The following is a 23,688-nucleotide window of genomic DNA, read 5'->3' on the forward strand; positions in this document are numbered from 1 at the left end:
CATATCTCCCTCATCAAAATTAACGTGGATTGCCTAGATCAGAACTCTCAGTGTATCCAAAGCCTTTCCTTCCACCGTTAACTTTTTTTTCTATCCCAGAAAAACCAACAGTCTATCACAGGCAGGAAACCTACGTCCGTTCTCTTTATCCATTTGTCATCTTTTTCTTTCGTACTTTCTTTCTTTCCTTTCTTCCTGTCTGTCTGTCTGTCTTTACACAACACGGTTTCTCTGTGTAGTCTACTCACTTTGTAGACCAGGCTGGCCTCAAACTCACAGCGATCCCCCTGTCTCTGCCTCCCCGAGAGTTGTTCCATTTCTTACTAATTACATCTTGGTACGTTTCTGTGTATGTTGTGCCCGTTTAGGTTACCGTGCCTCCTAGTTCAGTACTGTGGTCTAGCACCTGGCCCCTGTGACTCCAGTCTCCTTTCTTCAGCGCACCATCCAGATTTCTAAGACTATTAAATACTGTTCTGTTAGGTCACCTCACTGGACAAGAGCTGGCCACTCTTAACTGATCTCACTCAACTTCCTCCCAGAATCCTATGCGCTCCAATCTCAGGGTACCTGTGAGTGCAAACTCACTTCCACTCCAGGGATTCCCTCAGCTGCCTTCATCTCCACTGTGCCTACATATTATATATCTAAAGGATCCCTAGTGGACACTACGAAAGGACAATCAGGAGAGGACTGAACTAGGTCCATAGAGCAGGAGTACATAATTACTTAGAAGGCCTTGAAAATCACCACAGAAAAGAAGAGCTTTTCTTTTCTCTTAGGACGTCCAGTAAAAGAGTCTCTTCCACGTTGTGAGCCTGGTGCTGGGCTCTGAGACTGAGAGACTTAAGAAAACACTGCTCTACTGCTTCCTCACAGGCCGTCCGCACTCCTGCTGCCATAAGCCAGACTGGGCCTGTCACATCTGCGCTGCTGTCTGCTTCCTGCCGGGGCATCTACTGCAGCCCTTGGCACCTCTGCACTCAGTCTGCACGCAGGGCCAGAGTTGTTCCTTCAGGAAGTTGAGTCACTCTGTATTACTCTGAGGCATTCAGCTTCCTAGCAGCTTCCCCTGCATCTAGGAAACCCCGTGTTCTTTCTCAGTCTTGTTCACAAGACGCTCCTGCTTCGTTTCGGTTCACCTCTGCCACTGCTGCAGTGTCCTTTCTTGGGTTTGGCAGATGTTTGGTTTGGCTTGTTTAGACAGGTTGGCCTAGAACTCTATGTAGTCTGAGCTAGCCTGGAACTTACTTGGGAGGTACCTCATGGCACTCCGCCTGCCTTTACCTCCCAGGTTCTAGGATTGCAGATGAGCAGCTAGATCCTTTCCAGGTTATTAGCGACACTCTAAAGGAGTCTCTCTGAACCAGTGCGCTTTCTGCATACACAGTAGTGTTTCTGTTAACCTCTTCATAGCTGCCTCCCTCTGCTCTGACAATGACATCTAAGCCTAACAGCAGCCCCCTGTCCCCGTCACCTATTGCAGAGAGCATACTTTGCCTACTTAAATCTTCTCTTGTGTTTCTATATCCCTCTCTCTTCTCCTAAACCTCCTCTGTAGAATGTAAGGTTTTTTGGGTTTTTTTTTTTTTTTTTTTGGTTTTTGCATGGCTCAGTGCTGTTGCTCCAGTAGCTAATACACTGCCCAAAGTGGAACAGATGCAGGTTTTCAGTGTAACTTAGGAAATGATAGCGAGGCCAGTGATTTAAAGATGCCACAGTGCCGTGTAGGTGGTAAACACATTGCCAACCCAGCAAAACAAGTACTGTGAGAATCAGTCATAACTAAAGATGTGTGCACCTAGGCATGCAAGAAGATGGGTAAAGATGGCAAGGCTCCATCGAGAAGGCAGTGCTTGCCTTGGTTCTTGAATACGGAGTGAGGATGGTCTAAAACATTAGACGGAAAAGGAAAGAACAGCAAAAACCACAGCAGAGGCCAGGTGGCAAAATCACACTCTCCTTGGTAAAGTCTTGGGCTCTGTAGGACACACCTCAGCAATGCTGGAGTCTATAAAGAAAGAGGGAACAAGGCATGGAGACCAGTGTGGCTCAGTGAAAAAAGACAAGGATTAACAGGGGATGTTCCAATACACCATATCTTTAAAATAGTCCTTCTGCTGACTTCGAGTTTATCATTTGTAGCCACGCCTCCTAAACACACATTTTCATCCATCCTGCAGAACTTGGTTGATCTGGCCGGCAGTGAAAGAGCTGCTCAGACAGGAGCTGAAGGTAGGAGAACTCGTTATGTCTGCTCATTGTGTTCCAAGTACTGAGGATGTAATGGCTTCCACATGGAAGTCTTCATCATAACATCCAAACTTGATTGCTTCTACAAACTCAGTTGATAGGGCTGTGGAGCCGGGAAGCCCAGGGATGTGCTGTGAAAGCCAGCTAAGCTTTAATTAACTAGAAAATTAAGAATGGTAGTGAGAGGCGGCCTTCCGGGACCGTCCTGCTGAGTCTGCACTTGGCTGTTTATCTTGACACCAGCTTTCAGAAAGCTTTCCCTCCATTAAAGATCAGAGTGCCTGTGGCTAGTGCTGAGAAGAAAAAGAACAATAATCAAAACATTCCAAGATGTATCTCAGAAGATGCTCAAAGGTTGCATAAAACTAATGTCAAGTTCTTAAAACTCAAAGGTTATAATGGCTTAAAATGATGAAAAAACACACTTAAATATGAAGATTCAAATTTATAAAGATGTTAAGTATGTGTATATTCTAGATTTAAAACATTCCTAATAAAATCAAAAGAACATTCTTGTGTTTAAACTAGATACAATGATTTGAAATGTGTATGAGTAAATTGAGAATAGGCAAGGCTATCTGGGAAAAATCTGAGGACAGTGAGTGAAAATGCAGCCACACAGGCTAGTAAACCACGGAGCTACAGTGATAAAGCTTCTGTAATACTGAGTGGATTGCCAGTCAGCACACAGGACAGAGTGGGAAACCCAGGGCCTAGAGGGTCACACCTGTAGTCCCCAGCCCTCAGGAGGCCAGCCTGCAATCCGCAGGGAGGTACTGTCCCAAGGAAAAGAGTGTTTGAAATTAAAATTCAGTCTATAGTAGGAAAAGCTCTGAGAATCTACTACACAAAGTCTAGAAACTGATGAGAAAGGCTGATGAAAAGAATAAATGGGGTGTTTGCAGTGGGTGGCTCTCCAGCTGGCACTCCTAACATGTGCTGTAGGAGGAGCTTGCACCCCACAGGAGAGCCAGATCACACCCTGCAGCCTAGTTAGAGCCACCTAGCAGACTGCTGTGCACCATGCTGGTCTGTGCTTGGGCGTGAGAACAAGAAAGAAATGCTGCTGCTCTTAGGCTGGTTGGTTGGTTGAACAGCAATATTTGCTGGTAACTAACATAGCAGAAATAATATTGGCTCAGAATTATTTATCACAGTTTTTTTTTAGGAGCAGCACATTGGAAACTTGTGTCTTTCAGTAAAACAATTAAACTGGAATAAATGCACAGTGGAATTATATGATACAAAATGAAGAAGGCCAATCTTTACTGATAGGAAATTTTTTTTCTGAAATACATTTTTAGTACAAAATAACATGGATAGACTGTATAGGAAGGGAAAGAAGATGAGTATATTATATATGGGGGTGATTTTTTTTTTTTCTATCTCAGAGAAAACAAAGGAGTAATAGGTTTTCTAATGGGGAGCAAGGACTGTCTGAACTCAGAAAAATGGGAATATGCCTTTTAAAGGTTTGCATTTTCCTTTTAACTTTTTGAATCTTGGAAGCATATTAACAATTTAAAATGAAAAATTACTGACATTTGGTTGAAAGTCCATGATTATCTTTATTTAAAGGCTTATGGCAAGTAGGTGTGAACTGAGAAGTTAGAGGGCCTTGGAAAACAGGCAGCATTTGCCTCTCAGTCACTTCTCTAAATGTAGTTTGCTCTTAGGTGATGACTTAATGTGTAGGCAGACTGGAGCCAGAAGTCCTCTTAGTGTTAAAGGTAAGGTCAGGTGGAACCCACAGCACAGATTTTAGCACTCGGCCTTTTCATGTCTGAGTTACAACTTACAAGCAAACTCTTTATCTAGTACAGAGGTTAATTTTACATGTTTAATTCAGGTGTGCGACTCAAGGAAGGCTGTAACATAAATCGGAGCTTATTTATTTTGGGACAAGTGATTAAGAAACTTAGTGATGAACAGATTGGGTAAGTTTTATTAATACTTATTTCTTATGGTTTTTTTTATTAGATGGAAACTTGTAATGCTTTAGTCATAACCAAGTATATTGATTTCTTGTACATTTTAACATGATTTTGCGTTTCTCTAAGCTAGCTTCTTTTTTTAAGCGTGTGTGTTTCTTTGAGATGATATTGTGCATATTTACAGAGTACCATGTGACATTTCAGTATATATGAGATGTCCAAGGAAATGGATGTTTCATCACTTAAAAGTCAGTAATACTTTCTGTTGTATGGTTAACATATTTATATGTTCCTAATAGTATGGGGGTGTAATAAGAATTTTAGAATTTAAAAACCACAACAATATTATAAAAATATTTTTTTGTTTTAATCTCAGCTGTGGGATATGGGACTGCTTTGCAGCAGTTGACTATGATTTGCCAAGTGCTCTAGCAGGAGCATGATTTTGCCAGATAGTTTCTGCGGTTGTGTGTCGGTTAGAAGTGTGAGACTTTTCATGGGTATGTAAATACTAGGGCCCTGAGAGGCTTGCTGGGCTAGTTGTTAGTTGTTGTTGGTTGTGGTTTATTAAGTATCCTGTGCAGGGAAGAAACAAGAAGAAGACCCTCTCTAGCCTTCTTTCCCAAGGCTTCTCCAGATCTGATGAAGTGCACACTGCATGTGTCAAAGCCCAGAGGATTTGCATTTCTGACCCCAGCAGTGGTCCACTAGCTATTATGTGGTCTTTGATGAGTCTCTACCCTAACCTGAGCTGTTTGCCTAAAGAGTCCTTTTCATACATTTTTGTTTAATTTTTTTTTTTAATTTTGCACACACAATTGATAGAGGACAGCTCTTGGGAATCACTTCTCTCATGTGATTGTGGATCCAAGGGTCTGACCTAAATCCTCAGACATTTACGTGAGTGCCTACCCATTGAGCCATCTTACCATCCTGGCGAGTACTTTTAAATTTTGTTTTTATTAGAATATATTATATGTAATGTGCTTCACTGTGACATTTTTTAATTAATTTTAATTACATTTGAGGTTTATTATATGAGCATGAGGATAGAAGGAAAGAGAGGCCACCAGAGAAAGAAAGAAACAGAGACAGAGACAGAATCAGAGAGGAATAGAAACAAAGAGAGCTCACTTTGGCATTTTAATACATATGTATAATTTGTGAGCATAGCTTCTTAGACATATAAATTTAACCTCCTGAGTTGATTTTCTACCTTAAGTAATTTTAATTAGCAGTTTGATCTACCTTGTACAGCCTGTAAAAACTTGATTAATAAAATTATAAGTGTTCATTTTTTTTAAAGGAAAACATTTCTATATATGTTCTCAACCATTTTCTTTCCATGCTTGTTTCTTGATAAGTGGATTCATAAATTACCGAGATAGCAAATTAACACGAATTCTTCAAAATTCCTTGGGAGGAAATGCGAAGACACGTATCATCTGTACAATAACCCCAGCGTCATTCGATGAAACGCTCACCACTCTGCAGGTAAGGTTAATTTCATCTCACTACACTATAGGGAATGACCAACTTCAAGAAGAAAAAATTATCTACCAAACAACAAGTCACTTTTCTACCATTGCTCTGTTATAAAATTGATATACAATCTGGTAAATAGCATTCCTTAATTTAATTTTCCAAGGCTCCAATAATATGTATCCCATAGCTGTAGTTTTGGGCATACCCAATACTTTTAGCAGAAATTATTTGATGTTTTCTTTAACTTATTTTTTCTATTGATAACATGGTAATTAGAAGCTTTGTAGTATACTCATAATTTAAAAAAAAAAAAAAAAGCTAGTGTTACTTGCCACAAATAGGAATCCAGAAATACAGAATTTGTGTGTGACCAAACATTTTGTAAATTTCTGCTAACAGTTGGTGGCACATGAGCTGCAGGTCTGCATTTTCTATTTAAAAAGAACATGAAGGAAATGGAAAGCAAGCTTTCTCGGTGAGGGATTCGAGCTTGGTAGTGGTCACATGCCATTGCAGGAGCTGCTGGACAGGTGGGGTCTGGCTCTGGTAGAATTTTTGCACAGCGTGCACAGACCCCGACTTTTCCTAACTGTGGGGAAAATGCCGTAATGCTTTAAAGCTAGGCTTGGTGGCACACACCCCAAATCCCAGTATTTAGAAAGCTGAAGCAGATGGACCAACCTTAGTAATGTAAAACTATTTCTAAAACAGAAAACAAATTAAACCAGGTATAGTAATAGATGCTTCTAATCCTAGCTCTTGGTAAGTAGAAGCAAGATAATTCCGCTGAGTTTGAGGTTACCTTGGTCTACCTATCAAGTCTTGGGGCCATCTGAGACATGTAGCAAGCTCCTGACTAGAAAAGAATGTTGAATACTGGGTCAAGGTACTGCCTGCCTCACAGCATTTATAAAGTAGATGACACTGGCTTCCGACAAGATTGCCTTGAATTAGCAAAGTGACTGATAAGAATAGTGTCCCGGCAGCTGGAGCGATGGCTCAGTTGACAAAGTGCTTCCTTCACTAGTGTGAGCACCAGAGTTCAGACTTGCAGCTCCCAAGCTGGCCAGGCATAGCAGCTCTCCTGCAATCCCTGAACTCACAAAGCAAAGGCAAGGGATCCCAGGACAAGCAGGCTGGACTAGCCAAAGCAGCAAGCTCCAGGTTCAGTCAGAAACCCTGCCTCAGTACAGACGTGGAGCGATCAAGGCAGGTGTCCAACAGCCCTCATCCTCTGTGCACACACACATGTATACGTACACAGATGAAGACGGCACATACACCGTACACACACATGCCCCACCCTACCCCACCCCACCCCACCCCCAAAAAATAGAATGAAGGTAAAAGGACGGGCAAAGACTTCCAACCCGAAGTACTTTTTGTCTCGCAAAGGAAGTTGATTGCAAGAAGCAAGTACTATTGATTATTGGAATTCTTTTATTGTTGACTATATTATATTCTTTTGTGTTTTGCCCTAGTTTGCCAGCACTGCTAAGTATATGAAGAATACTCCTTATGTGAATGAGGTGTCAAGTGATGAAGCGCTCTTGAAAAGATACAGAAAAGAAATAGTGGATCTTAAAAAGCAATTAGAGGAGGTACGAATGCTTTATTTTGGTAAAGGACAAAGCCAACATAGAATAATGAAGATCTAGCAAAGAGACTATAAATTTATGAGTATATCTAAATTGCTACAACTTGATCTTAAAACAGACAGATTTTTGATTTAAAATAGTTCAACTCATAAAACTTTAACTTGAGGAATGAGGATGAACTCAGTAGTAGAGTGCTTCCTGGCACGCTCGAGGCCCTGGGTCCCTCTCCAGCCACAACAAGAGACGTTTACTACAAACAGGAAGTGTCTTGCTTCTGACCAGGAAGGTATCATTAAGTTGGTAGGACGGCTGCCTGGGGCACACAAAGCCCTGAGCTCAATCCCCAGCACCTCAGAGAGAGCCTGGTGGTGGACGCCTGTAGTATCAGCACCTGGGAGCTGGAGGGGGAAGTCGGTTAAGCATCTTCCCTGCTATATACCCATTTCTAGACCAGCCTAGGCTACATCTGAAAACCAAAACAGAAGGAGGGGCATTCTTAAAATAATTGAGGTTTCTTAGAATTGTTGACCTATATTGAGGGACCATGTATCTATGTATGTAGCCTGCATAATGACCAGAAACTGCCTTCTGTATTTTCACATTCTCCTGAAGGCGTGCTCTACCCTGAGGACAGTAGAAGAGCAATCAACGTGTCCTTCCACTTCATTCGTTTTAATAATCATGCTCCCGTATCATGTAAAACCTTTCATTTTAGTAATTTTTTATAAATGAAATGAGAACATCTCTGCTTTTACAGTTTTCAAATTTCAGCTTCTATGACTTTTCTGCCTATTCGTGTCTTCATAGGCAGTTAATAGAATTTACAACATTGTCCTCGCATAAGATGCAGTATCGTAATGAGAAGCGTTCTCGTAGATTACATACAAGTAGTTTTCTGTTGTTGATGCTATTTCCAAAGACTTAGTTTCGCCACATTTATGGTTAACATGACCCAACATCTCTTAGGTAAATACAAAGACTCGGGCACAGGAAATGGAAAAGGACCAGCTGGCCCAGCTTCTGGATGAGAAAGACTTGCTGCAGAAGGTGCAGGATGAGAAAATTCAGAACCTGAAGCGGATGCTGGTGACGTCATCTTCTATTGCTCTGCAGCAGGAGCTAAAGGTATGTCTGCAGGAGGGCAGTCTGCATGCGGAGAATAGGAAGCAGAAGAGGCCTTTCTGTGTGCTTAAGACTTAGTGCTTTTTGCCCATTGACATGGGATCTTCAGGACACTTAGAGCATGCTGCGTCTTCACCATATGCCATCCCACCTAAGAAGTGAGTTATAATTGCCACCCCCCAATTCTGCTTGAGGAGATACTAATTTAAAAAGCCTAGGGTATTGGTAAAGCCTAATGGACTTGTTAAGATGATTATGAATTTAAACCACTAGGGTTTATTTAACTAATGGATAATACTAACTCAGGGAAACTGATTGTCAGTATAAATCAGTGTAGGAATCAAAATCCTACCTCCAGGCAGATGTGCTTTGTTTTCCCTGGGATAGGTTTCTGTTTGTCCAGTCGACATGAGGGAGTATTTTCATCAGGAAGGTAGCCTTCAAAGCCAGACCAACCAAACTGTAATCTTGGTTCTGTCAGTCACTAACTATTGGCCTTACTGGAAGGATGGCTTGATGTCCAGTCTGGTCAGTGTGTGTAACAGCCCTCTCTGTGGAAAATCCTAGTGTAAGTCCTGTAAATAATCATCTGTAGGCATGTCGTGCAAGTTACCAGTAGATGTATAGGCATTCAAGAGCTATTGGTTGACTAAGAGGGAAATAGCTCAATGGAAGATGCTTTGAGAAGAAACCTACATGACCAAAAGCATAGTGATTTGCAAATATGTGATACATATACTTTGACCTTAAGATGTACAGTAGCCAAGCTTATTAAAGCACTTTGAGGAATTTGAATGTGACATTATGCTAAAGGCCACAGAGCCTTGTGTGTGTGACATCAGAATTCAGTTCAGAAAGGTATAGCCACTGTCTGCTTCAGGTGAGTTGACCTCTGAGAACTGCAGCTCTGGAAAGAGAGCAGATTGGACAGAATCGGGAAGTAGCTGAGCCATGAACTAAGCAGGACTTAGATGTTTTGTAGTCTGTCCCTTGGCAGTGGAGACAGTGAGGCAGTGTCTCACATGCAGGAGCAAGCTTAAGTTAAGTGGTGAGTTGGAAAGCTGCTTTACAGTAAGTCAGGGGAGAGCATCAAATTTAACAGAGGAGGCAGGACTTGGGTAGGAGGAGACAGATTTTAGAATCAGCACCTAATCCTATCATTGATAAATTGCTTAAAGTTCTTTCTTGTTTTGGTTCCTGGAATTTAAGCCAGGGCCTTGAGCAAGGTAAGTATGAGCCCTGCCTCTGAGTGCAGTCTTTCCTTAAAATCTTAAGACAGACCTAAGGGTTCTAACATGGTGTTTAAAATAAGTAAAAAAAAAAAAAAGTATAAAGCACAAGAACTAGTTTCCTTGTTTTACTTTGTCTGAGTTTAGGTCTGTGTAAAACAATTTTGATTTTCTTTTTCTTTTTTTAAGGTTAAAAAGAAGCGAAGAGTTACTTGGTGCTATGGCAAAATTAACAAAATGAAGGATTCCAACTATGTAAATGAATTTAAAATCCCAACAAATGTAACAACAAGAGCACGTAAAACTTCTGTGACTCTTTTGGGAGAAAAATCTCTAATGAGACTGGGAGAGAATGATGATTGTAAGTGCCTCTGTGAGTGGACTACGCCCAGTTAGAAGTGCATCTCCATAAACAGGCTACGCTGAGTTAGAAGTGCGTCTCCATAAACAGGCTACGCTGAGTTAGAAGTGCATCTCCATAAATAGGCTAACTTGCTAACGGGAGAAATACAGTTAAATAAAGTGTGTGTGTCTCAAATATGACTACGAGGGTGAGCCTTTGTGAAATTCTATTAATTCTCAGTCTCTTAAGAATGATGCCGTGTACATCAAGTGCAGTGGCTCCTGTTTACTATGGCAGCACATGAGAGACTGAGGCAGGAGGATTGACAGGAGTTCAGAGCTAGGCTGGGTTACAGTAACTCTGTAACAAAACACTATACTGGAGGTGACACGTACAAGTCAGGAGTTGGGTTATGTTCATTCAGATGATACGGCCTTCATACAGCATCCAGCTCGGCTTGTCCGGCTTTCCCGCTGTCATTTATATCCCTTATGTAAGACTTTTTCACCTCCAGCATTAGAGTCATCTTTAGGGATGTTCTGATCTACTGATGGTCAAATCTCAGATGAACAATTTATAATTTTTATCTATATTGTTTCAAAGGTCTTTAATTTATCACAGATTCCAGCTAGCGTCCTTAATTCATACAATAAGGCATCCATGATTACATCCATTGTCGACAGGCTCTTGGCCCTCATACCTGAGCATAATTTAATTTGAGCTTACACCTGGTCAGAATCCTTTTTAAACCTCACTTTTATTTTTAGCAGAACTTACACTAACTATATTCATGACATGCATCTTTTTTCCCTTACTTACAGCACTCTCTTGTGAGTCAGATGCATTCAGTAACACTCAAGAGCCATTGGCTGAGGTGGAGTGGAGCTCAGCGACAAAGCTGCTAAGCGAGGTAACGCTAACTATTCCACAGAGATCTGTGTTATGCTTGCTTTGTTTTTTTCCTTTCTTAAGACTTTTTATTTTACATGTATACATGTTTTGCCTCCATGTGTATACGGGTACCACTGCATGTCTGGTGCCTGCAGAGTCAGCCAAGGACATCATCAGCTGGCTTTAAGCTGCCATGTGAGTGTTGGGAACAGAGCCCAGAGCTGCCGGAAGAGTAGCAAATATTCTTACTGCTGAGCCAGCAGCCACTGTGTTCAAGCTTCTGGCCAGATATGCTGCTGTACTGCATTGTCAGCCTGCCTGCCTTACAGCAGAGACAAGTGTGATTATTAGGAAGACTGTTCTCATTTTATGTCTCCCATTGACAGCTGTGAGGTATCTAGAGATAAACTAAACATTCTGTAAAGCACTGTGTGCTAATGTAATGGGTAGAAACCTGCTTACAACTCTTACTAACATATCTTAGCATCAGTGACATTATATAATTCATTATTATTTTTTGGTTGGTTGGTTGGTTTTGGAGACAGTTTCTCCATGTAGGCTTGGCTGTCCTGGAATAACTCTGTAGACCAGGCTGGCTTCAAACTCAGAGATCTCCCTGTCTCTCTGTCTTCCCAGTGATGGGATTAAAGCATGTGCCACTGCACCTGGCTTAATTTTATATTTTGATTTAAGAAAATTTTGAAGGTAAAAGACTAATTTAAAAGTGACAAGATTCTCAGGTATACAGTAAAGTTGTCTAAGTATGTGGAGTAAGGAAATTCTGCTTTTAACTTGGATACATCTACAGTGTTTCCTGTAATTCTGGCTACTACCAATTGAGGACTATCTAGCCAAATTTTTTATGTTTCCTCATATATTCTAGAATTTGTTATTTAAAAAAAAATAAGTAGAGGTCTGAGAGATGTCTCAGGGATGAAGAGCACTTACGCTTCGGGAGGACCCAGACTCAGTTTCCAGCACACACATGGCTGCTCATAACTGTCTGTAACTCCCTCTCTGACCTCCAAAGGCAACTATACCTGCGGGCAAAATGCACAGACACTTCTAATTTTTAAAAAAGTGACTCTCAAGAAAAATGAGACAAAAATAACTCAGAATTCTATATTAGTTATTTTTCCCTCTCCAATATAGTTTTTTTTTTTCAAAGTGGCAAAGAAAACAGACATGAGCTTCTCTAGAGATAATATGGTAAAACATGATAACTCTTTGCAGCTCGGGCTCCTGACATTCCCTCTCAGAAACAAGTCAGAAAAGCAACTGGATGGCCAGTTCTGTCACTGAGTTAGGGACCTGATCAGGTAGAATTCTCAGGGGTGGGGGGCAGGGAGGGTTGTTTTCACAGTTAATCGGTCCTTCCCAGTCTGTCTTCAGTTAATCAACCTATGTCAAACTAGGAAGATTACACGAATGTTAAGGAAGAGAATGGCCTATAGTAACTGCCTCCAAGTTGAATTGATTATTCAGTTAATCTACATTTTAGTTAGCTAAGCAATTACTGAGTGCATCTGCATTTTCTCTGATTAGAAATTTGTCTCTGTTGCTAATAGGAAAACTTAGAAAGTGAGTTGAACTCACTTCAGGCTCAGTACGACGATCTGGTGTTAGACTATGAGCAGCTGAGAAGAGACAACGAGGAACTGAAGTTGAAATTAAAAGAAAAACATGACTTAGAAGAGTTTGAGGCTCTAGAAAAAAAAGCAGAGAAAGATCAAGAGGTAAGAGAGCTAGAGCTAAACTGAAAACATCATGTTTGCCAAAAGTATCATTCTCATAAAGACATTGATTTCTAAGATTGAGATATTGCTGTTTTTCATGTGTGTGCACCATTTAGAGAATTTGACCAAGATGTAAGTAATTTAAATTCTTTTTGAAATAGCCAGATTTGTTTTCCACTGTGATTGTACCAAAAAAAACAAAAACAAACAAACAAAAAAAAACCAGAAATACCTTGAAGGGTTTATTGGATTTGTCTTACCACAAGTGGTTTTGTTGGAGGGGGGAAGGTGTTTTGTTGGTTGGCTGGTTTGGGTTTCAATGTGGCATGTTGACACACGCCTTTAACCCCAGCGCTCAGGAGGCAGAGGTAGGCGGATCTCTGAGTTTGAGGCCAGCCTGATCTATAGAACAAGTTCTAGAACAGCCATTGGCTGGGCGGTTATACAAAGAAACCCTCAAAAAATCAAAGCTGCAGACACTTTGATAGACAACATTAAGACGAATAGTATCCCCTTTATACTTTTATATTCTTATCGCCTTTATACTTTTAGGTGGTTGAAAAATATAAAACAGTAGCATCTTTTTCAGTCTTTCCTGAGAATAAGTGAACAAATTGAGAGTTCATAATCTCACAGCTGTGTAGGTTCTCAACAGCAGTAATAGCTTAAGTTCCTATATGAATGGCCCTAACCCAAACCACCTAGATTCACATCATGTGAAAATAAGTCCTTATAGAGTCAGATAATAAAGAATTGTAAGGGGAAAGCTAAGATTTCCCGAACACAAAATATGAGTTATTAAAATTGTGATTAGTTTGATAATTTGCTAATGATGTTATTGTGGTCTTATGAGATAATTATGAAAACAGGATGGGTCTCTTTTCTTTTTTTTTCTTTGTTTGTTTGAGATTTTGTTTTTGTTTTCTCAAGACAGGATTTCACTGTGTTGCCCTATCTGTTCTGGAACTCAAAGAGATTCACCTGCCTCTGTCTCAGAGTGCTTGGATAAAAGCACAACCACCACCCAGCAAATACTATCTTGTGTGTTTGTTTAAGACAGAGTCTTTCTCTGCGTAGCCCTGGCTATCCTGGAATTATGTAGCCAGCCAGACGGGCCTAGACTCGCAGAGCTCCGCCCACCGCTGGCTCCTGTGTGCTGGGATTTGGCACAGGCCTAACTCTGCTTGGGATTCTTTTTCTTACTGGTTTGTTTTGTGGGTTTGAGTTTGTTTAGATAGTGCTTCTTGGGTATTTTAAGCTCTTATTACTTTAGTTATTGCACGAAGGTGTGTTTGTGAATGTGTAAGTGTTAAGTATCCACATGTATGTGTATGGGTGCCCATAGACCCATGAGATCTGGTAAAGCTGCAGTTGCAAATGGTTGTGAACTGCCTGACATGGAGGATGCTGGGAACCAAACTTGGCTCCGCTGGAGGGAGAGCCAGTTCTCGTAACTGCTTTGCCAGCTCTCCAGCACCCATGTCGTAGATTAAGAGGTGCTCCTTAACAGTGGTTTGAGCAGGTGACCTCTCAGTCCCTTCTGTGCTGGGGTCTCTGCAGCAGTGGAGAATGCTTTGTTTGGTTTTCTTTCTCTTTTTTTTTTTTTTTTCTTTATTAACAATTGGTTTGCTATTTCCTGTTCACATGGTCTTACAGATGCAACTAATTCATGAAATTTCCAACCTAAAGAATTTAGTTAAACATGCAGAAGTATATAATCAAGATCTCGAGGTAAATATTTATCTTAGTATTTCTCTTATAAGTAACTACAACTTAAAATATATGTAATTAAACATGATTACCGAAAATAAAGGAGTTGTATTTTAAATATTAGTGAATTTGATCAATTTAAAATTTTAAATATAAATACTTTTGTCATTTAAAATTCAAATCATTTACTAAATTCAGTTTAATTGTTCTTTGATATTTTTAGAATGAACTAAGTTCAAAAGTGGAGCTTCTTAAAGAAAAAGAGGACCAGATTAAGGACCTACAGAAATACATAGATGCCCAGAGGACAGAAAAGATGACTATAGAGCTGCCATACTCATCAGTAAGATTGGCTTTTCTTTTGTTGTGTGATTGATTGGGGATTGCTAGTATATGATTATAGTCATCCTAGTAAATGGATATATTGAACCAGCTGTGCACCAGGCTTGTTTGTAATCGATTGACATATATTTAATAGGAGTGTACTTCTTTCTTTGATTAATGAACAAGTAGTGTCATCAGCATTTTACCAGTAGAAAGTTGAAGTAACTGCTTCAATAGTTTTAGGGCTTTTTTACTTGGTGGGTCATAGGGTGAGTACATGGATTGATGGGTCAATTGGTTGGTGGTTTGGTGTGTGGGTCGGTCGGTTGGCTTGACTTAAAATTCAGTGGTTGGCTAGGAAGGCCTCTTAACTCACAGAGATACACCTACTTGTCTCCCAAGGTCTGGGATTAAAAATGTATATCACTGTACCTGGCTTAAGTGTTTTATTAAACACTAACCAGTTTCTTAGGTTATACTTCCAGGTCTACTGTTATGATACAGAAAAGTATGGCCAGAACTTTTTAATCCTAATTTCATTTGTTTGATAGTAGCATATCTTCACCCTTTTTGATTGGCTAGTAATAACACAACGTGTGTATCTGTTCTCCAGTATATTTTCCAAATCTGTCAAAACTGGATCTCCTGAGTCCCTTTTGTCATTTGTCTAGGAAACCACTGAGGACCTAAAACAAGTGATGCAAACTCTGTCTGATATGGACACTGTGGCCCTTGATGCCAAGAGAGAGTCAGCTTTTCTTAGAAGTGAAAATCTGGAGCTGAAAGAGAAAATTGTAGGTATCTTTTCAGAATATATGATGATACAGTTGTAATGGTCAGTATAATGTCACCAATTTTCATTGTTTTTCCAATAGAGTGAGCTTTCAGATTCTTGCAAGCACATGCAAAATGACATACAGCTGTATGAGCGCCAACTGGAGGCCAAAAAGAAAATGCAAGTGGACCTGGATAAGGAATTACAATCCGCTTTTCAAGAAATAGCAAAGCTCACCGCCCTGGTAGATGGCAAAGGTATTACAGAAATTCAGACAGCTGCATACCTACCTACAACCGACCTAGAACTGGGAACATTAAGTGCCTGCTAAGCTCTCATTTTTTAAAAAAAATTTTGTGTTCAGTTTAAATATTGTTGGTGTCAGTGCTCATAAAGATTTCTATGGGCATCTTAATGAGGGCTTAAAATTATTTTTCAATGGGAATGACTTGAGAGGGGTGGTTTAAAGTCTAGTAAAAATTGGAGCACTTTTTTGTCACCATAGGTTTACTGTCTAATTTGGAACTGGAGAAAAGGATTACAGATCTCCAAAAAGAACTAAATAAAGAAGTTGAAGAAAAAGAAACTTTGCAAAGAGAAGTTAACTTGCTCTCGGGGTTGAAATCTTTACCCTCTGAGGTAGAGATGCTGAGGAAAGAGGTAAGCAGACAAGAGGCCATAAACATCTGGCTGAGCGACAATGGGAAGGAGTAGGATTCACGCTCTCACTTGCTCGTGTGGAACTTGATGGAAAACCAAGAGGTTTCCAAGGTACATTTAGCAAAGTGCATAGTGACATAACCCATGTGCCAGCTATGCTTGGTCTTCAGATGTATTTAGAGAGCTTTAGCTTAGTCATCTCACTGTGTGGAAGAAGAAAGAATAGGAAATAAGAAGGTATCTACCTGGAGATGGTAGTTTATGCCTTTGAACCCAACATTTAAGACGCTGAACTGGGCTTACTGGGGGTTCCAAACCAGCCTGGTCTACAGGAAATCTGTGGGATGCTTAGCCATACATGGGACACGTGTTTCATAAGCCCTCTTCCCAGGGCTCCAGGAACATCAGGAAGGAACGGGTGGAAAGATGGCAAGTTTGCATTGTAACATTGTAGCTAACAACTCCTGTTAGCTCTAACATTGTAGCTAATAGCTCCTGTTGCAAGGGGTTCTGACGCCTTGTTCTGGCCTCCATGGACACTGTATACTGCATATACATGCTGCATAGACATGCTTGCAGGCAAAGCACCCAAACATGTAATAAAAATAAATCTCAAAATAAAAAATAGTAAAGATTATGACTATCCATAAATTATATCCATAAATGGATTAAACTATCCATAAATCTGTTGTATATTATTTAATTATTTAATGATACTTCTTAAATGATTTTTAAAGGCATAGTTTATCCATGGATTAAATTCTTAGTAATTTGAATTCCTTTCAGTGACTTTAGTTTGTGGTGGGGAGGTAAGTCAGATTTATGGGAAACCATAAAGCGTCTGCGGCATGGTCATATTAGAAAACATGACAGTGGTGGGACACACCTTTAATCCCAGCACTCAGGAGGGGCAGAGGTAGGAGGATCTTGTGAGTTCAAAGGCAGTCGGTTTATAGAGCGAGTCTGAGGACACCTAAGGCTACACAGAGAAACACTATCTCAAAAAAAAAAAAAAGACTTTGAATGATAGCCTAGGATATAGTTATCTGATAATTAGATACATGACTCTGTCTCTATGTATTCTTTAACTGGAACCTAAAGATGTCATGGAAACAAAGCAAAATTGGGCACGATGGCACACGCCTGTAATCCTAGTACTTGGGAGGCAGAGGCAGGCGGGTCTCTGTGAATTAGAGGCCAGCCTGGTCTACAAAGCCAGGAAATAAAAAAAAACAAAACAAACAAAAAATGAATTTAAACAGGGTAAGTGAAGAGTTAACGACAAGGACAGTGCCTTCTACTGTAGGCAGAGCTGAATGGCTGAGTGCTTGCCTTGCATGCACAGTGCACTGAGGTCCATCCTCAGAGCTGCTAATAACCACCATTCGTTGGTCAAATCTCAGCTTATAAAACTTCCCTGAAAGTTGCTTCAGGCTTCCATCTATTTGATAACATCCTTCAATCTTCCTTCTTTCCTATAGCTGCATGAGAAATCGGAAGAGCTCTGTATAATAACAACAGAAAGAGAAAAGTTGTTTTCTGAAGTAGCTCATAGCAACAGTAGAGTTCAAGGTTTACTTGAAGAAGCCACCCGCACTAAAGATGATCTTGCAGCCTCCCAGCTGGACTACAGAGGCGGTGATGACGACCACCAACGGCTGAGAAGCCTTCACACGGAGCTTGAGCACAAACACGAAGCGGTGCTGGAGGAGAGTGGGAGGATGAAGCAGCAAATCGAGGCTCTCTCTAAAGAAGCAGAAAGCCTCCGCTTAAGTTTGGATTCCTTGCAGGCCGAGGTTGGTACAAACTGCTGAAGAGGGAAGGCCGTTTGTTTTCTGAGTCCTGTCTGCATGCGTGCCTCCGGCTCTGGGTGCAATACAACGTTCTGCTCTTACTATGTCACACCTTTTCTTTGAAGCTTTCTCACAAGACTCAAGAGCTTGAGCAAAAAGCAAGCGAGGGTCAAGAAAGGCTAAACAAAATGGAGGAGCTGAGAAGACAGTTAGAAAGCAGAGACGCCAGCCTGCAGTCTATGGAGGAGGAGAAGACGCTGCTTACTGAGAAGCTTCAGCAAACTTTGGAGGAAGTCAGAGCCTTAACTCAAGAAAAGGAAGAGCTCGTGCAACTCCAGCTGAGCCTGCAGACCGAGAGGGACCAGCTCAGAAGTGACATCCAGGACACTGTGAACATAGTAAGGCTCGACTGGCTGGAGCTGATCGCGTGGGAACTATGAAATTAGTGCACCTCACATTCTAACGGAAACCTTTTTTTCTCTTGCAAAGAATGTAGATACTCAAGAACAGCTACGAGAGGCTCTTGAGTCTTTGAAACAACACCAAGAAACAATTAACATGCTGCAAATGAAAGCTACTGAGGAAACGTCCAAGGGTTTGCATATAAAGGACCAGGGAGGAGCCAGAGCTGCAGTTGATGAAAAGGTAAAAAGTGACTGGCGGGCTCCCCATATGCCCCTCAAGCTTTTCTTTGGCAGCGGATGCAGCTTTTCCCCCACAGTAATGAACGCAATCTGTAAGCTGGCCTAGACCTCCCTCCACAGGCCTCAGTCTGTAAGCTGGCCTAGACCCCCCTCCACCCGCCTCAGTCTGTAAGCTGCACTAGACCCTCGGCAGGCTTCCCCTGACCAGCATTCCATCACAGCATCAGAAACCCAACTAGGACAGGACCCGGATGAAGGCTGGAAGCCAAGGAGTAGAAATATGAGAAATTAGGATAGGAAAATTTCTCCACAAAAAAGTATTGATGCAAAAAACCCAGAGGTAACAGCAAGCTTTATGGTGTTTAAAAACCCCTCAGTGGATAGGAAGACAAAATCTGAGACTAGGTGAGACATGAGAGTTGAGCCTGGTGAAACCACTGGAAGCTTGGACTTTTACAGTAGATTCTCCTTCAAGTCGGTGCCAGGCCTCCACCCCAAGTCCCAGAACATAAAATAACGTGTTGCTCCACTTACCTTTACTTGAGTCTTTGCTTCACCAAAACTTGTGTGTTACTTATGTTGATTTCCTGTTGCTGTGACAAATAACTAACAAAAGCAGCTTAAGGACAGAGCTATTATTTAGCCCTTCAGTGCAGAAGGGAAGTGATGGCAGCTGAGGAGGGGGGCCCTGGGTGAGACACAGTCCCAGTCAGGAAGCACAGAGAGGTGCCTGCTGTAGCCCCGCCCCCTTTCTGCTTCTTAGTCTGTCTCTACTGCCCACACTTCCCACTATGGGACAAAGTTTGTTTTTTCTTATTCCACTTGAAACGTTACATCAGCACTCATGAAAGAAATCGATACCATCAATATCCCATTTTATAACAAAAAACCCAAAATGCTATCGTGTGTGACTTAGAACGTATTTAAGGAAGATACATGAAGATCACTCTGTGGACTGTGGCCTCGGCAGCTCTTATGGTGGGCAGGTCTAAGAATGCCAGGACTGCAGCCAGGCCAGCTGAGTCCAGAGCTGGCCTCTCTGTGCATGCCTGCCTCCTAAGGTTGTAGACCAGTGGGTGTGGTGGGAGGAGACGAGTATTTGGCACAGAATCTCAGTGATGGAGACTTTACTAATATTAAAGCTGTTATTAACCACGGCGAACTTCTTCTCTAATGTGCTCACGTTTTAGATGGATGGCATAGATGAAGAACAGAGTCCACTAGCCGGAAACAGCCAAACACTGGCTGCAGGTGGGAAGGACAGTGACGTAACGGAGGAGCAGAGGAAAATACATGCTTTGGTGCAGGAGAACGACGGACTCCAGCGAACGCTGGAAAGCATTACAGCAGAGAAGGAACAGTTGCGGATGGACCTCAAGGAAAATATCGCGATGGTAGGCTCTAGCTCTCTATAGTTGGCCGTACATTTTATCTGTTTATTTTAGGTTTTATTAACTGTATCAGTTATAATCTACGTGCAATACATATGTCATGGAAGTGTATGGGTGCATGACTCTTGACAAATGTGTCTGCCTAAATAGAGTCACTGGGTGTTATGTGTTGGTAATAATTTGCCATTTGATTTCCAAATCAGTTGTACCATTTTATATTCCCATCAACAAACGAATCAAATTCTTGTGGCTTCACCTCTCCCTGTAACAACAATTTATATCTATTTACGCTTTCAGTTTTAGCCATCCTTTTGTTAATGTACCAATTCTACTTTGCTTTTTCCTTACAACGAAAAATATTGAACATTTTTCATAAGCTAATTAGCCATTGAATATCCTTAGTGATTCATTCGCGTAGTGTTGCATCATAACTGGTAGGTAATGTACATACTTCAGTTAATCAGCTCCTAAATGTTCCTCTTTTACTATTGTAGCTTCTCATTTTGCTTTAAACCGTTCACGTTGGCCAGGATTCCCATGCCTGCCTCTGTTCTTATATCTGCTGCAAGGCTCTATAATCTATGTGGGTTGTAATTAATAATTTAGGAAATTCACTGTGGACCCATTAGAACCTGCGCTATTTTAATCTTCTATATTTAGAAGAGCCTAGTTTATCAACAAACTGAATGAAAATTGCCACCAGACACAAAGCGTATTCCTTCTCTGACTCATTATGTTTTGGTGGCCTTCATATGCAAGCATGTGACTGTGTGGTCCTACTAGTGAATTAGCCCACATCCTGCCAGGAGAGGAGGAGCCATTTTGAGTTGACTGGTCACCGATGAGTGCTTGCACCCAGTCATAAAAGCATAAGAAAAAAATGTGACTTTAGTGTCTGGCCACTGAAAGTGGACTGATCTCTACAGCTGTCTTTTTCTCTACACTTTTATTTCTTCATTTTGAGCCAAAAGTAATTTCCGAGAGTGTTCTTGATTTCATAAATGTAAGCTAATATTATAAACTCTAGTCTAGAACTTTTTTTCTTTAATTCTAGAGTGTTGAAAACCAGGAAGAGTTGAGAATTCTTAGAGCTGAACTTAAAAGGCAACAAGAACTAGCTACCCAGGAAAGAGACCGGGCCACAGAAAAGAGTGAAGCGCTATCCAGGGCGCGCGAGAGGCTGGCGGAAGTAGAAGAAGAAGTAAAGGAAAAGGTGAACTTCCTATGCTATCTTCTTGACTGTTTGTTCTTACTGCACATTTTGCTAATAAAGTCTGATTCCTCTAGTCTTAAGCATCTCCTAAATGGAGATGTCAATGCTGGGAGTTTGAAGTTTCAATTTGCATTAGATTCTTAATTAACATTCCTTGCAAAGATTATATAAGTAGAGCATCTTTAGGTGAGAGGCAGGCAGCCTTATATGATCTAAACTAACCATACAATATTGACTTACTGAGTGTTGTCATGGATGAGGCCCTCTCCTGAGAACTTGGGCTATGTTAGTCAACAAGCAAGAGGTGCTTCCATGTGGGGCTGTAGTAGTGTCTCTCTGAAGTGGAGGATCACTCACATCACCATCTCGGCTCCTAACAGGCTTCTGACCCAATGGTACAAGAGAACTGCTATTGTAAGATGTGTGTACCTAGACTGAGAAGCAACTGTGAATGACTAAAATACTCACAGATTCCTTCTGGTTAGGATGAGAGTAGCATATCCCGAGACGACATGTTGTCGCTTGTGTCATTGCTCTGGGTAGTAGTCTTTAAAAAAAAACAAACAAACAACAACAACAACAACAAAAAAAAAAACCGATCCCTTTTAAAACTCATATAATTGAATTTATTGTAAAACTTTGTGTCTTTTTCATGCTCCTCCAAGCAATGAAATCAACAGCCAGTAAAAGCTGGTGTTCTGAGTTTATTTGGGCCATTCCTTAAGCATCCTGTTAAAAGTAAAAGATTTAAAAACAAAAAAACTTCAATATGATGGGAAGCTAGGCATGGTGATCCAGTTTGGAGGCTGAAGCAGGGTGATCACTGTAAATCTGATACTAGCCTGAACTTCACAGTGCATTCTAAGCCCGCCGGGGCTACAGCGTGAGATTCAGTCTCTAAATAAACAAATGATATGTATATTATTTATTTATATCATGGGGAATTATGCTTATTTGGAATCTGTATTTGTGTACTTAACTAGCCTCTTTCTAGTTTTCTTATTTCACCTTGCTTCTTTGATCAACTTATATAAGTTTCCAAAGTAATATAAGAATTACCATAAAGTCAGTGGCTTACAAGACAGAAATGCGTTCAGTCACTGTTCTTTCTTGTTTGTTTGTTTGTTGAGACAGGGTCTCACTCTGTAGCTCTGACTGTTCTGGAACTCACTATGCAGACGCAGACCAAGCTGACTCCCCAGTACTGGGATTAAAGGAGTACACCCCCACATGTGGCACTGGCACCATTCTTTTTTTTTCTTTGGTCTTTTGAGACAATGTGTCCTGGTAGACCAGGCTGGCCTTGAACTCACAGAGATCCCCTTGCCCTTGCCTCTGCCTCCCTGAGTGCTGGGATTAAAGGCATGCACTACTGTGCCCAGCTCAAGCAATCTTGATCCTTAGAATTTAAAAGTCGAAGTGTCCGTGGTATTCCTTTTGATGGGTTAGGGAAGAGTTCTTTTTTGCTTCTAACTAGTATCTGGTATCTCCCAGCTGCCCTGGAACTGTAACACTCCTGTCTTGGATGCTATTTTCTCATAACTTGCCTTTCCAGATTTCTCTGTGTCCTTCTCTGTCCTTGGTTTGAGGGACCATTGTAACCCAAAAGAATCTAGTCTCACCACTTAACCTAATTATCCCTGTGAAAGTCCCATTTCCAAAAAGTTCACAGTCTGAGTTTCCAGATAGTCTTGAATTATTTAACCACCATAAGCATTCTGGGTAAGGGCTAGTTTACTTTTCCTGCTGTTTGTCCATTCCCACTGAGGTAGACTCTGCTAATGGTGCTACATAAAAATTTGGCCAAATATCAGCAACATGATAGTTATAAAAAAAATTGTACCTCCTCAGAACCAGAGGCTCCAGGAGAAACAGCAGCAACTTCTTAATTCCCAAGAAGATATGAGCACAATGCAGGCAAAGGTGATCGAAATGGAGAACTTAAAGAATGAATTTAAGAACCAAGGCTTGGCATTGGCACGCGTGGACACAGAGAGACTCGAGTTGGCTCAGAAACTTCATGAAAATTGTGAGATGATGAAGTCTATAACCAAAGAAAGAAACGATCTAAAGGAATTGCAGAAGTCATTTGAAATAGAGAGACAGCAACTTAAAGAGTATGCACGAGAAATCGAAGCCGCAGTAAGTAATACCACCATCTTTTCTTCAGTAACCTAGTCTAGTGGAAAGAGTTGAATAGGCAGTATTGGGCGGATGCTATGAAATTCTAAGTTTCACTTTCTGACCAAGGGCCTACAAACAAAAGAAGAACTAAACATGGCTCACACACATCTAAAAGAGCACCAGGAAATCATCAAAGAGCTAAGAAGAAACATTTCTGAGAAAGAAGCCCTAACAGCGATCACTCAGGACACAGAAAAGTCTGATAGCGAATTACAACAAAAGGTAGATCATGTCCTGTGTCCTCGGCCACTTCTTTCTTCCTTTCGTCTTTAAAGGAAAATAAGTAGTTATAGTTTATTTGTTGGCTAAGAATTTGTCAGCTGTCTACCTTGCCAGACACAGTTTGGGCTGGTGTATACCTGTAATCTTAGAGCTTGGGGGAGGAGCAGAACAATCAGGAGTT

General features: G+C 41.0%; 1 protein-coding gene across 2 annotated transcripts in view; it reads left to right on the forward strand.

Annotated features, from left to right (window-relative positions):
- CENPE (centromere protein E) overlaps positions 1 to 23,688 on the forward strand; it is a 66,695-nt gene that overhangs the window by 12,081 nt on the left and 30,926 nt on the right. For both annotated transcript variants that reach the window (XM_084755907.1, XM_084755908.1), the window contains exons 9-28: positions 2,184 to 2,235; positions 4,103 to 4,190; positions 5,552 to 5,681; positions 7,154 to 7,273; positions 8,237 to 8,395; positions 9,811 to 9,982; positions 10,786 to 10,874; positions 12,424 to 12,591; positions 14,248 to 14,322; positions 14,525 to 14,644; positions 15,297 to 15,419; positions 15,501 to 15,657; positions 15,906 to 16,060; positions 17,542 to 17,856; positions 17,979 to 18,251; positions 18,343 to 18,498; positions 19,688 to 19,891; positions 20,943 to 21,101; positions 22,953 to 23,243; positions 23,352 to 23,507. In XM_084755907.1, coding sequence (XP_084612033.1) covers positions 2,184 to 2,235; positions 4,103 to 4,190; positions 5,552 to 5,681; positions 7,154 to 7,273; positions 8,237 to 8,395; positions 9,811 to 9,982; positions 10,786 to 10,874; positions 12,424 to 12,591; positions 14,248 to 14,322; positions 14,525 to 14,644; positions 15,297 to 15,419; positions 15,501 to 15,657; positions 15,906 to 16,060; positions 17,542 to 17,856; positions 17,979 to 18,251; positions 18,343 to 18,498; positions 19,688 to 19,891; positions 20,943 to 21,101; positions 22,953 to 23,243; positions 23,352 to 23,507 — 3,162 coding nt within the window. The remainder of the gene's footprint in view (positions 1 to 2,183; positions 2,236 to 4,102; positions 4,191 to 5,551; positions 5,682 to 7,153; positions 7,274 to 8,236; positions 8,396 to 9,810; positions 9,983 to 10,785; positions 10,875 to 12,423; positions 12,592 to 14,247; positions 14,323 to 14,524; positions 14,645 to 15,296; positions 15,420 to 15,500; positions 15,658 to 15,905; positions 16,061 to 17,541; positions 17,857 to 17,978; positions 18,252 to 18,342; positions 18,499 to 19,687; positions 19,892 to 20,942; positions 21,102 to 22,952; positions 23,244 to 23,351; positions 23,508 to 23,688) is intronic.

The sequence above is a fragment of the Acomys minous genome (genome assembly GCF_964271855.1).
Source record: "Acomys minous genome assembly, chromosome: 14".
Classification (NCBI taxonomy): domain Eukaryota; kingdom Metazoa; phylum Chordata; class Mammalia; order Rodentia; family Muridae; genus Acomys; species Acomys minous.